General features: G+C 51.6%; 4 protein-coding genes across 4 annotated transcripts; 2 read left to right on the top strand and 2 right to left on the bottom strand.

Moving 5' to 3' along the window:
- Positions 1-125: 125 nt before the first annotated feature.
- On the bottom strand, positions 126-765 carry MAA_00286 (protein T24A6.7; the record flags this gene model as incomplete). The annotated part of the gene is made up of 2 exons (XM_007818284.2): positions 126-561; positions 623-765. 2 exons carry the CDS (start codon positions 763-765, stop codon positions 126-128), a joined length of 579 nt encoding a protein of 192 aa, XP_007816475.2.
- Positions 766-1,763: 998 nt separating this feature from the next.
- Positions 1,764-2,267, top strand: MAA_00285 (NUDIX hydrolase domain protein; the record flags this gene model as incomplete). The annotated part of the gene is made up of 1 exon (XM_007818283.1): positions 1,764-2,267. The coding sequence occupies one exon, from the start codon at positions 1,764-1,766 to the stop codon at positions 2,265-2,267; it is 504 nt and encodes a 167-aa protein (XP_007816474.1).
- A 3,075-nt stretch (positions 2,268-5,342) lies between these two features.
- MAA_00284 (proteinrelated to sialidase) lies at positions 5,343-7,281 on the top strand (the record flags this gene model as incomplete). Its single annotated transcript, XM_007818282.1, has 2 exons — positions 5,343-5,350; positions 5,424-7,281. The coding sequence occupies 2 exons, from the start codon at positions 5,343-5,345 to the stop codon at positions 7,279-7,281; spliced, it is 1,866 nt and encodes a 621-aa protein (XP_007816473.1).
- A 423-nt stretch (positions 7,282-7,704) lies between these two features.
- Positions 7,705-11,718, bottom strand: MAA_00283 (VPS9 domain protein; the record flags this gene model as incomplete). The annotated part of the gene is made up of 3 exons (XM_007818281.2): positions 7,705-8,267; positions 8,344-11,304; positions 11,388-11,718. 3 exons carry the CDS (start codon positions 11,716-11,718, stop codon positions 7,705-7,707), a joined length of 3,855 nt encoding a protein of 1,284 aa, XP_007816472.2.
- Positions 11,719-12,255: the final 537 nt, after the last annotated feature.

The following is a 12,255-nucleotide window of genomic DNA, read 5'->3' as shown; positions in this document are numbered from 1 at the left end:
GCAATAAAAGGAAATCCGTACATAGTTTCTTTCACATAGCGCACATCAAAAAACAAGCTCTTTCTGGTTCCATCTCTGAACAGCAATGCATGCTCGCCAACACAGACAAATTGTTGCAGAAGGGCTCAAGTCTGCAGCGTCTGCTCTCTCAGTAACGACCTCACCTCCATCAAGGCTTTGCCCAGTAAGTTGAGACCCCAATAGGCCCTACGGCGTTCTGCATCTGCTGCCTTGCAGCCGATCCCCCAGATCTTATCGGACGGGCTGGCCTCTACAATCTCGCGGGTGCCGGTTGCGAGGAGCATCTCGCGCAAGCTGCCATCGATCAGGGGTGCGTTGTTGCCCGTGCCCTTTCGAAAACCTTTTTCTGTAACTGCTGCTGTGAACTTCAGGAGGTTTCCCTGCCGAACGATCGCCGTCCTGTGCTTTTTCCATGTCTCGTCTGAGAAGTTCTGAACTTGGCGGCCTAGGGCTTTTGCGTTTCGTGGATGGCCGGCGGCCAGAACTTGGGCTGCCACGGCCTGGTCGTTAAACAAAAGAGCCTTGTGATACATCATGTAACTTGGGAAGTAATTAGCACATCTTTCGCGTAGGGTGGAGAGTCCGCGCCGGGAAGACGGACTGTTCGGCAGTTTCGTATACTATTTTTGGGTTCTTGTCGTCCGTGAAAGGACAGTAGTACCATTGTGAAAGCCATCCGGTCTCTGTATCAGCATCTCGCCAGAAGTAGACTGGATTATCCGCGGTGTTGCTTGACTGGGTCATGTCCAACTTTGGGAGGGAGAGAGTGTGTCTGCTGAGCACAATGGTTTTATGACACAGGTGCGTTGTTGGTGTTGGCTGAGATATATCGGTTGCTTTGGTGGGCTATCATAGATGAAATGAGGGTCTTCTGGTTTACAGATATATTGTTTTGTCCAGGTGTGTTGAACATACGTATGCATGACCTTGACCGTGTGAGTGCTCCATGTCGGCAGTTGCCACTGAAGCGTGACTCTTATGGCTCTTTTCTCTCTTTGGCTCCTTCCCTGTCAGGGAGTAGTGCGGTTGAAATCTGGTTTCAGGCACTCTGCCAACTACGCCGGCTGAGTCAGTGATGTTGGACACTTCATCCATGTGCTCTCATGGGCGTTTTTACCCTTGGTGATATCTTTGTCCATTTGGCGTGTGGTTTTGATGTGAAGTGACGAGGGTGGTCAAATCCAAACGTGAAGGTGGGCGATATTTGTCTAATGTTAGGTGGGTAGCTAAGGTGCTTGGTAGGTAGAGAAGCGATTTGGCTTGTACATTCCGGTCGCTGTATGGAACAATGGATAAAAGCATGGGAGTCTTTGTAGTCAGTTTAAGGCTATCCTTAGTAGCAAAAGGGCACCTAAACTTATTTCACTTAAATACCAAGAATACTTCCAGACTAGTTGACTGCTGGACGCCTACTTACCCTGGGTCTCGTCAATGCGTCCAGGTAGCAAATGGCATGTACATGTACGGAGTAACGGCCTCCTGGTTGGCCAGCTTTCTGCCGTCATTACGTACTTACCTAGTACCTGCGGTAGTATGTATGGGCCTTCGACTAAATGGCGGGGTTCGTTGACATTCGCCAGCTCGCCTTATTCACCATGGATGGACCAAACACTCGCTTTTATATAAAGTCAGGCATCCATCCTAGATATATTCACTCACCCAAATCGCCATCACCACACCGGGATCTACCAACCTCCCCCCCTTCTAGCTAGTGACATTTGTCCCCCCAACTGTTTGCTCTGATGGCCACATCCGCCCCCAAAGTACGCGTCGGGGTGGCAGTTTTTGTGCTGGCCTCAAAGAATGAAGACCAGGAGAACCCGCGCTTTCTCGTCGGCCGACGCAAGGGCTCCCACGGTGCTGGCACAATGGCCCTTCCAGGCGGCCATCTAGAGTTTGGCGAGGAGACCGAGGAATGTGCCACCCGCGAGCTGCTCGAGGAGACTGGACTCAGAGTTGCTGACATCCGGTTTTTGACAGCCACCAATGACTACATGCTCGATGACAATAAGCACTATATCACTCTATTTCACGTCTGCGTCCGGGAGAATGACAGCGATGAGCCTCAGTTGCTGGAGCCGGATAAATGCGAGTCGTGGGAGTGGATTGCCTGGAAAGATTTGTTGGGGTGGATTCAGACTTCGCAAAACACGAGCGCCGAAGACGACGGTTTGAAGCACAAGGTCTTTCTTCCACTTATAAACCTTGTGAAGCAGAGACCGGGTGTTCGTCCAGCTGATGTCTAACCAATAAAGAGCGTTGGGGGACCATCGCGAGCCTCTGCGCAACTATTGATGTAATGGCAGCGAAAACGGTGCTTGAACTGTCAAGATGTATTCGCCGTGCTATAAATACTGGCATAGAAAGCCATGCTCGGTGATGCTGGGACAAATGAGATATGCATGTCTGACTGGGGGGAAATACACCATAGCGTACTACATGAGGGATAGATATGTCACTTGGCCAAGTACATTTTGTTTTACGTAGCACTCTGTGTTGGCAGCTTATTACAAACCAGCCAAAATAAAAGAAGGGCGTGTAGCATTGCGTTCGGGAACCGATGAAGAGTTTGATGGTAGCTCTCATACGCCCATGACCTTTACCACGCAGCATCGCGTCATGTCATTCAACACAGCAGCATCGTGCCTCATCTCCGCGATGACGGCCTCCCTCCGCCCCCACAACGCAAAGGTCCTGGTGCTTGCACATAAGGCTCATGGCCGACTTCAAGCACGTCGGCATATGGACACGCAGAGTGGCAGTTTCAGGCAGTTTGCGGGCTGTGGTGAGCAACGTCATATGGGCCCAGAGGCCTTCAAATCCTTGCATACGGCCTACAGCGGGTTTGTTTCGAAACAAATGTCGGCGGCAAGGGCAAGCTGACTTGGGACGACGATAGGCGAGAAGAAGGCTCGAGGCCCGCGACGATTGTGAAGATGGGAGGAAATCAGCCAGTGGATGGGAGATGGCGCAGGGGACCTGGAGCATGGTTCCCGTGGAAAGCCCCTGGCCAAACGGGCGGGGGGCTGGTGCTGTAGTTCAGCAGAACTACTCCGTACGGGGATCAATATTGCAAGCTTGCAAGGGGTTCAATTTTGGCGTCGTGGCGCGGACGGGAGGGCGACAGAGACGTGCGTGTGCCTTTCGGTGGCATTTCTTCCCCAGCGCGTTGCCAAACGACGGGCGCGTGGCAAGGGACCAATAACAGAGCAAGGCTGGTGTCGCGCTTCCTGGCGTCTCACGAAGCAAGTGCTTCCATGTGTCACGCCACGGCGTCCCCCATAGCATCCAATGTTGCAGCCGTTGACAGGCGGCATGGTCCATAATCCGCCACAACGCAAGACCGACATGAGCAGACCGGAGGCACAATCAACATTGAAAGGTCTCGACTCTCTGGCCTCTCTGGGCCGGGAGGCAAACGGGCCGGTGCAGGCAGGGCGAGCTGGAGAGGCTTTTGGTGGCTCTGCAATTTCCCCAGCCGCCCGTCGTGGGAGACTTTTGGTCTCAAGCGACGGAGTACCAGACCCTTTTCTCCGTTCAGGTCCTACTTTGGGCCAGTCCGGTCAAGTTGCTCGTGTAGTTAAGCGCCGGCGGGCAGCCGCCATGATGCACCAAGATACTCCGTACAGGCCAGCATCTTGCCGTCTTGTGGCTGGGAAGAAGGCAGCCGACAGCGCACAAGATGCTGCCGGGGATTGCCGTCTTACCTTCTTTCCCCCCCCCCCCCCGTCTTCCTTTTTTCAATCTACCTCTTCCTTTTTTTTTTTTTTTTTTAGTAGCGTTCGGCCCTGATAGCTCACCTTTGCATTATAATTAGCCGCCAGTATGGATCTCGCTCAGCCTCCTGCAATCTAGTGCAACGCCGCTGTCACTGTCAATGCCACTCTCCGTATCACCTTGGGTGCAGCTGCCTTTGCGGTTGCCGTGGCGTCGACAAGAGACAGTAGACAAGAGGCCAAGACGCGATGGACGCGTCAGGAAATCGTCGAGACGTCGTTGCGTGTCGAGTCGTGGGCAACGCGATGGCGTTGTCCACGGCCCAACGTCCAATGCCCAAGGTGCATCGAGCCAACACGCGCACAAAGGCGAGTTTAGACTCTGCATCTAAAAATGAGTCATTGACGGCAGAAAGCTGGCCAACCAGGAGGCCGGCGCCTGCAGCAATCCGCACAATCCCAGAACCGTGCATGTGGAGCCCTGATCACCTTGACTATGCTTCGGTTCCTCGGAATCCTGGCCCTTGTCCTCCCACCTCGATGTGCGAGGCGTATGGATGGAGCATGGAGCATGGAGCATGCACTCCGTATGTGCATCTACTCCGTACGCCATGGTCGATATCCATGGACACGACCAACCTGCAGTTGATCTGTATAAACACGTCGACACTTTGTTCACGTACCAGTCGCGGAAACACCAATGCGTGCATGACAATGACCCGTATCACATCTCTTGCCCGTGCTGGAGGCTCACGAGTTGATGCCCACTTACACGTTTCTTCTGGGCAAAAGCCAAGAGTTTCTTTCTTTTCGTGTCGGTCTTCTGACAACCGAGACTATCCCATCGGGTCTCTTTCGCGTTTCACACCTGTCAACCTCTGTCGCCAAGGCGGCTGTTTTCGTGGCGAGTCCACCGACGGTCCCTTGTGAGCCATGTCTAAATCCTTGCTGCGGCTTCCTATTCGCGTCCCATCTCAACTACACCAGCGACCATGCCAATGAGGTAGTACTCTGCACTTGTCTTTCCTATCCCGCCTTTTACTATTCCGAGTGCGGCGCGCCTAATCGTTACCCTCTCACACGGCATGTATACCTGGATACGCACGCCCCCCGGTCGACTATGCTGTAGCCGCACATGTCTACTCCTCCATCAGGCTCATGGCGAGAATAAGAAGTCGGCATCATCCCTCCAACTTCCCACCTCGTTTTCTGTTTCCCAATCGTTTCGTGACTGCCGTTCTCTTCTTTTCTTCCCTTGCCACGAGGCCTCCTAACCCACAGGTGGCCGCATATACTGGCCTTGCATCACTCAACTGGTTTCTGCCTTGTTCTCATTGCCCAGTCATTTCGTTATATTACACTGCATTTTGCTTCTCATGCTTAGACAAGCGCTGGCCGCAACAAAGAATTCGATAATCTCTTGCTTCTCTGGGCGAATTTTGACCCCTCAGTTCACGACGCGCACTCATTCAACTCGGCCTCGCTGTATCTCTCTACCTCACGTACCGCCTGCCACTTGCATTGATATACCTCCTGGAGCTGGACTCGAGTTCATCTAATCAGCATTTCTTTCATAATATTCATTCCTCCGACTCCCAAGTTACCATGTCTGCGTAAGCTTCCTGCTTGCTTCACTGTGAACACATCTCTTTCGTTGGGCATTCGACTAATTCTTCATTCTCATAGTCTGGAAGCGGGCGTCGCCTTCAACTTTACCTTTCCTTCTCCCTCTACGCCGCCTTCACAAGACGCATTTACAATAGATCCAGCATATTCATTTGATCCTTCACTCTTGGAGCTACCATGTGTCCGTCCTCATGCTCGATCTTCGTCCAAGGCGTCTTCCATATACTCTACTGTGTCCACAGTAGAGTCTACTCCAGACTCAGCTTGCACCAGGCTGACGACACCTCCCCGAGCCAGTCCTCCCGTTCATCAACATGGCCCGGTCTTGCTGCCCAAGATTCGCCATCAGGACCAGCATATCGATGCGTGTCACCCTGCTCATCATACTCCCCAGCATACTCCTGTATCAATGAGCAAGCTTCATCGTGCTCGCAACACTACTCCTGTTTCCACCAGAGCTTCATCTGTCAGATCCGTGCGATCTAGCCACGCGCGAAGCTACACGAACCCGGAGGCGCTCACCAACATGGCTTACGCTCACCTGTCGTCTTTTCCCTCCGGGGGCTCTCTTCATGAACAGCAGTGTTTGTCAAACCCGGCTCCCCTCCTATCTTCTCCGGCCAACTTTCATAACCTCAACGGCTGCCATAATAGCAACAGGGGCAGCAACGCAAGCGTGGCAACTGCCGAGCCAGATGGCATGTCTGCCGTTCCTCGCCAAGCGTCAACAACGTGTTACAGCCTTGATGCTAGCACACTTGGCAAGTACGGTTATACAACCTATCGTCAAATGCCATTCATGGCCACGACTACACCTGCATTGCACACCCCGCCTCCAGAGTTTTCATTTTCATCGTATGATCCACGTTCTCAGTCACCCTTGAGTCTTGATGGGACGCCGGAGCCGGTTGCTGCTCCTCTTACATCCTCCACGACACTTATAAATTACCTAATGGAGTACAATCCTGCTGCTTCTCTTGTTCGCACCATCTCGTTCCCGATGCGCGACCCAAGCATCAGGCACTTTTGGTGGGACGTTCGCAACATTCGCCCCTGGAGCTCCTTCAATGCGCAGGCTATATTTGCTCTACCGGGCGCTTCGGGCCTCCTGACAACTCCTGTGCCCGCCTCTCTCCTTCCGCAGGCCAGCATGTCTTCCAGGAACCCTGAGACTGAGGTCTCCCTCCACAATATTTACACGTCATACTACCTGCCCAAGCTCAACTCTGCCCTCACCATCTCTTCCAGCCGTCCTCTGCAATTCTCGGTACCAACCAAGTCGTCCAGCAGCGTCAAGGAACTGCTCTTCCTCGCAAATGCGGCTGGAGAATCATCTAGTGCTGCCGCTATTTTCGGTGGAAAGCCTCTGGCCAGAGTGGTTGGTCTCGTTCGGAGCTTCGATCGCTTCAACACCGGCATGCGGGTTGAGGGAAATGTAAAGCGGGTAGAGTACCTCCGTGGCCTGTCGGCTTTACATCACGCAATGCGCGAGCACAGCTGCAGATACGGCTTCATTCTTACCGAGATTGAGCTTGTTCTTGTTCGCTGCGGAACAGAGTCTACTCCCTTCTTCGGCGATCTGGAGGTCACCTCTGTGCAGCTCTCCGTGACGGCACCTGATGCCAACGATGCGGACGACGCGGAGGTTTCGACCCCGTTGACTGCTTGCCTTGCTCTCTGGGGCATGTGCCAACTTGCTAGCGATGATACGCCGGCAGGACATGCTCATTGGAGGGCAGACATTGGCGCTCCTGCCGAGGGAACACGACGCAAGGCCAAGCCTCGCGACAGCTGGATGCCACAGCCTCAGCTGGCAGAGAAGCGAGAGGCAAAGCGCAGTCGGGGATGGATATGGCCCGAGGACGCCATTGGAAGGAAGGAGTTGGGAAAGCGAGGAGTTAAATATGCGGGAATATAAAGCCACTGGCAATCGGACTCAACGGTAACAATACGGCTGGGCCGTTGCCGCCAGCAAGGTTTAATCAAGAGGCATAGTAATATGAGGTTAGGGCAGCCATGATTCGACGAATTTTCTAACGTCCAGATTCGGATTATAATGCACTGACGAGCCGTGTGTGTTTAACGTGTACATAGAATCCAATAAAGCAATATATATACCGCAACGCTGCCCGCTATGCAATGAAAGATGACTCTAACCCCCTTCAATTTACCTGTGGTGTTATAGTACCACTAGGTTAGTTTGAAAAAAAGAAACATTAGGTCTCCGGCCGTCTATGTGTTGGTTGCTATTGTACTACATTGGCCACGTTCCCTGTAACCAAAAGGTAAAGGCCATTCATCTATGTAGTCAGATACAGTCGATGCAAGTCCAGAGGGATGCTCATGACTTGACATTTGACCGTTGCGTCCTGACCTTTCGAAGAGCGCGAACCATTCCATCTAGCCGCGTTCTCTCTTGAACGACCATGGCTCGTGCGAACTCCCGGATTGCTCGGCGTCCCATTTTCTCGTGCATGTCCTGCCATCCGGCTAATTCTCCTGCTACCGTCTGTTGTGTATATCGCAGCTCTCTGGAGAGATATTCGGCCTCTTCGCGGTATTTCTTAGCCCGCTTCTCTCTTCCGTCTTGAATTCTTTGCCTGGTCTCATCCAGCAGCCCCAATACCCATCGTGAGGAACGGCCCGCAGAGCTGTCGTTTCTATCAGCGTCTCGTTTGGCAGCTGTTATCTGACTAATTAATGTCGTAGGTCGCGCAAGTGATGACAAAAGTGCTTGGACTGTCGATTGGATAGCCATCAAGGTGTTATGTAGCATGGCTTGTGGACTTGCTTGGGTCGGAGCCATGGCTCTTACGTATGCCTCCAGAGCGCTGATGTGGGATTGTGGCAAGAATTTTATTGAAGATACTGCCCTGTGTAGGAGCACCATGGAATCGTAGAGGTCTTGCCAATTATCATCAAGTTAGTATAGGTGCTTTTTTGCAGTTGGCTTCTGCTGTCCTATGTCCGCTAAACTCACCGCTTATAGCCAGTCCGACACCATTGGCGCGTCTTGTAACGCTTTTTGTCGAATAGCTGACACTTCGGACCATCTCCCTGGCATGATTCACAAATTGCTCCACTTCTCTCATATCGCGAATAGGTTCGTACTCTTCCTTGATTCTCTCGATCCTGGCCTCTACCTTGAGCTTCGTGCGCTGTTCCATTGCTTCAAGCTGGAGTTCAGGGACAAGGAAGAACTCCCACAGCATCTCGTGGGTTGCTAAAGTGGGATGGCTCAGCATAATCCTCAGGAACCAATCTGTCTTCGCTTGAACGTCTCGCAGAATCGCTCGGGATGGTTTCACGGGTATTTGAAATGGTGACCTCGTATCAGACATGGATGGAATCCATGAAGCAGGCTGCTCTTCTGCCAAAAGATGGGCCAACTGCTCGAACTCCGCTAAAGAGCGCCTAGTCGTCGTTACAGTGTAACTATCATGATCCGTTGGCGCCGCCGACTTCAGGACTAGCCTCACACTCCCATCTTCCACGAAGAAAGCACGGACGACACCAGTAATCCTCCCATCACGTCCCGCAGGCATGCTAAACAGAGCAAGGTCATCAATTTTGTTCCGCACATCGTCGTCCTTTGCAAGCTCTACAGCAGTGAGACCACGCATCTCTCTTGCTGCAATATCTACTCTGGGATCAGCGAATAGACACCTGACCATATCGTATCTTCCATATTTACTGGCGACCATGAGTGCTGTGAATCTTTTCTCGTTGGTCGCGTTCACGTCGATGTCGCAGTAATGCAATATCCTCATTGCAAGCCTTGTATCATTTATAATGTGGAGTAAAGTATTGCCCTTGGCATCCACATGGTCGTCAAGGTGTAATGCCTGTCCATCATTTTGGGTTTCTCTTGCCACCCTCAGTCCAGCCTCCACCATATCGTAGTAGTTCTCATTATCATAGGAACGGCACAGGGCGAACAACGGTGTCTGGCCATTCTTGTCACGTTGTCTCCAAGGGATTAGCTTCCCAATCCTTGCAATCAAAGAAGGAGCATGGAAAAGGTAATGCCCAACGCTGCGTCCCCAGATGTCTTGCTCGGATAAGTACTGCACACGTTGGTCCTCAGTACATATACCAATCCGCTCCAGGAGCATATTAATGAGATCCTTATGACCAAGTTGTATGGCGGCACTTAGTAAAGTCGTTCCCTCATTATTCATGTCTTGAAGTATCACTTCAAGAGAATAGTACCCAGAAAGAGAGAGTAAGTACCTTAGAGACGCTGGATTTCCACTCTGGACGGCAATCATTAGAACAGACTCGCCAAAGGAATTGCTCGTCTGGGCCAGGCGCTCGACAGATACATCTCCTTCGATGGCACTGCCCAGAGTCCCAATACTACCTGTGCGTGAGTGGAAGGAGATTTCAGACCCGCTTGATAAGCTGCGAGTGTCCATGGCAACTCGCTTAACTCGTTTGACCAGCGAAAAGTCACCCTCTTCACAGTTGCCATTAGACTGGAATGGAAATACATGACCTAGGCCGGAGCCACGAGAGAATCTGTCCGACGAGGTCAACGCCAGAGATGAGCGTCTTGAGGAGCTATCTTGCAGACTCCAGGTAAATGACGGACGCCGACTTGGTCTTGCCTGTTCATCAGGGTCTCCATCGAGCTCGAAATCGTCATCCCCGTCTACGACGGCTGACATATTTGGTTCCATGATTGCTTTCAACTCGGTCAAGTCTGTCCTCTTCGCGGCATCCCACAAGGCTTTATTCCGCCTGCTTGCTCTTCGGAGACCCGCCGAATCCAACGCGAGATATGCGAGTACGGCCTCAAACGTACTTAGCGCATATCCCATTTCTCCACTGTCGACATCGTCAATAAATATGAAATTTCGAATATACACTAGCCGCGCCTGCAAATTTCGGACCTGGGAGCGAATTACGACGTAGAGAAGGAGCGAGACTAATGTGTCGGCATTGACCGTCATGATTGCCTTTTCATATACGGGGTCTTCCTTGCCGTTGGCCATCTGGGTCCTAGATGTATCAGTCAACTGCGAAGCAGCCTTCGTAGTAGACAATAGAGCATCCATCATTTCTCCAGGGCTCATAGCGTTCGCTATCTTCTTGAATTCTTCGATGGCGGGTCCAAGTTGGATAAGCAAATCATGTTTGGCCCTGGATCCTCCATCAATAGCGATTCCCAGCTGTGATATATCAATATACTCCATTTGCCTGATTTTTGCTTCGAGCTCGAGATCCTCGGGTCGTTTGATTGCACTAAGTTTGGGGAATATCAGGTGATTGATATTTTCAGTGACATAACGTTCGATGAGCTTTTCTACTAGGGGTCCAGTTAAGTCCGTTGTGGCTCCAAGAAGAGACAGCTGTTGTTTGTCAACGCTCTGAAACAAGTCAATAGCCGCAGTGACAGCGGTCTCTAATGAAGCCCTCATCACATCCTCGTCGTCTTCGGCGTAAAAGTCCTCCGTTACTGGAAGTGAATCACGGTTGATGGCCTTGCCATTCCGGATAGAAAAACTGTTCGAGCGTGCTCTTCGCATTGCTGCAGTAATTGGGCCATCAGGCAGAGGGTCTGGTATTCTAGAAGCAGATGGAGGTGGCGGCAGAGGTTTCTCGAAGACAGTTGTAAATTCCAAAAATAACTTCTCAAGGCCGGGTTGCATTTGTCGCGCAATCATCGGAAAGTTGTTTAGCAACTCATGAAAACTCCTAATATCTTTTTTCTTCGGAACAGTACCCTCTGCGGTGTCCGAGGTGTTTACTTTCTTGGTATCCAAAGTCATTTTCTTGTTCACACCGTTGCCTAGAACGGCTGGTAGAATCTTGACTTCCTCCCATGCACCGACCAGGGGTTTCGAAATGAAGTATAGCAGCCATTGCCGAGGCTCGAAAACGTCGGGGTACCAAATCGCGTCGTTTAGTATCTGTGCCTGAGCAAAAGTTTTGAAGCCTGTGAAAGCAGAGTCAGGTTAGCGTTTTCTGAAGTCAATTGAACAAGTGCAGCAAGGGCTTGGGATGACGATGGCGTCACACCTTTGTTACTATATACCACAGAGTCTTTAATAACGACGCTTCTTCCATTCAGGGTTGAAAACTGCTTTGCTTTGCCCCTCACATCGCGCAAGTTGTGGACGCCATCTTTACCCCCCGAGGAGACGCTAGGTGATGGAATCCGTAGAACATGGCTGCCTAGAAACTCCTCCGATGCGATGACCTCGCTAGCGGCGGCGCCGCTGTCAATTTCGCGCGAAGTCAGAAGCTCATCTGTCAGTGGGACGAGAAGGATATGATGATGGACAGGCGTGCACTGAGCAGCAACGGGACTTTTGAAGAAGGCGGCAAGGAAAGGGTTTAGCGGTTGCATTCATTCGATTTCCCGTGCGAGTGCGGTAGACGTCGTCTGCCCCGGGTCGTGGGCGTGAAGGTAAGCGAGTTGGCACGGATTCTGCAATACGAAGATGGCGAAGTGAAAAGAGGATGCGGCTGTCCAGGTAAGAAATGCTTGCACGTGCGAAACCAGCAGCTCAAGTGCTGAGGTACTCCAAGCCTACTCAAGTGCCTATGGAAGGTACATCCAATGAACTTAAAACAGGCAGCAGATAGGCGAAGAATTAGGCTCAGAGTTAACCAGATTGATGAAGGGGGAGGAAGGAAGTTAAGGTCACGACATGGATGTATGTAGTTGATGGATACTAGCCCCTTGTAGAACTACTCCGTTGTTGACTGCTCGGTCGTCGAACAAGCTCCAGGAGCTATGTGGACTCAGTGCTCTCTTACCATCGTCATCACGGGGTCCACTGCCATCTAATCTACTACTGATGCAGACCAGACTGGATCCATATTTGCCTGTCGCTGAGTACTCCGTATACTCTGATACTACCTACTTAAGTAAGTACTTAAG

This window comes from Metarhizium robertsii (genome assembly GCF_000187425.2).
Source record: "Metarhizium robertsii ARSEF 23 chromosome Unknown MAA_Scf_3, whole genome shotgun sequence".
Taxonomy (NCBI): domain Eukaryota; kingdom Fungi; phylum Ascomycota; class Sordariomycetes; order Hypocreales; family Clavicipitaceae; genus Metarhizium; species Metarhizium robertsii.
This window is presented reverse-complemented; position numbering and strand designations above follow the sequence as displayed.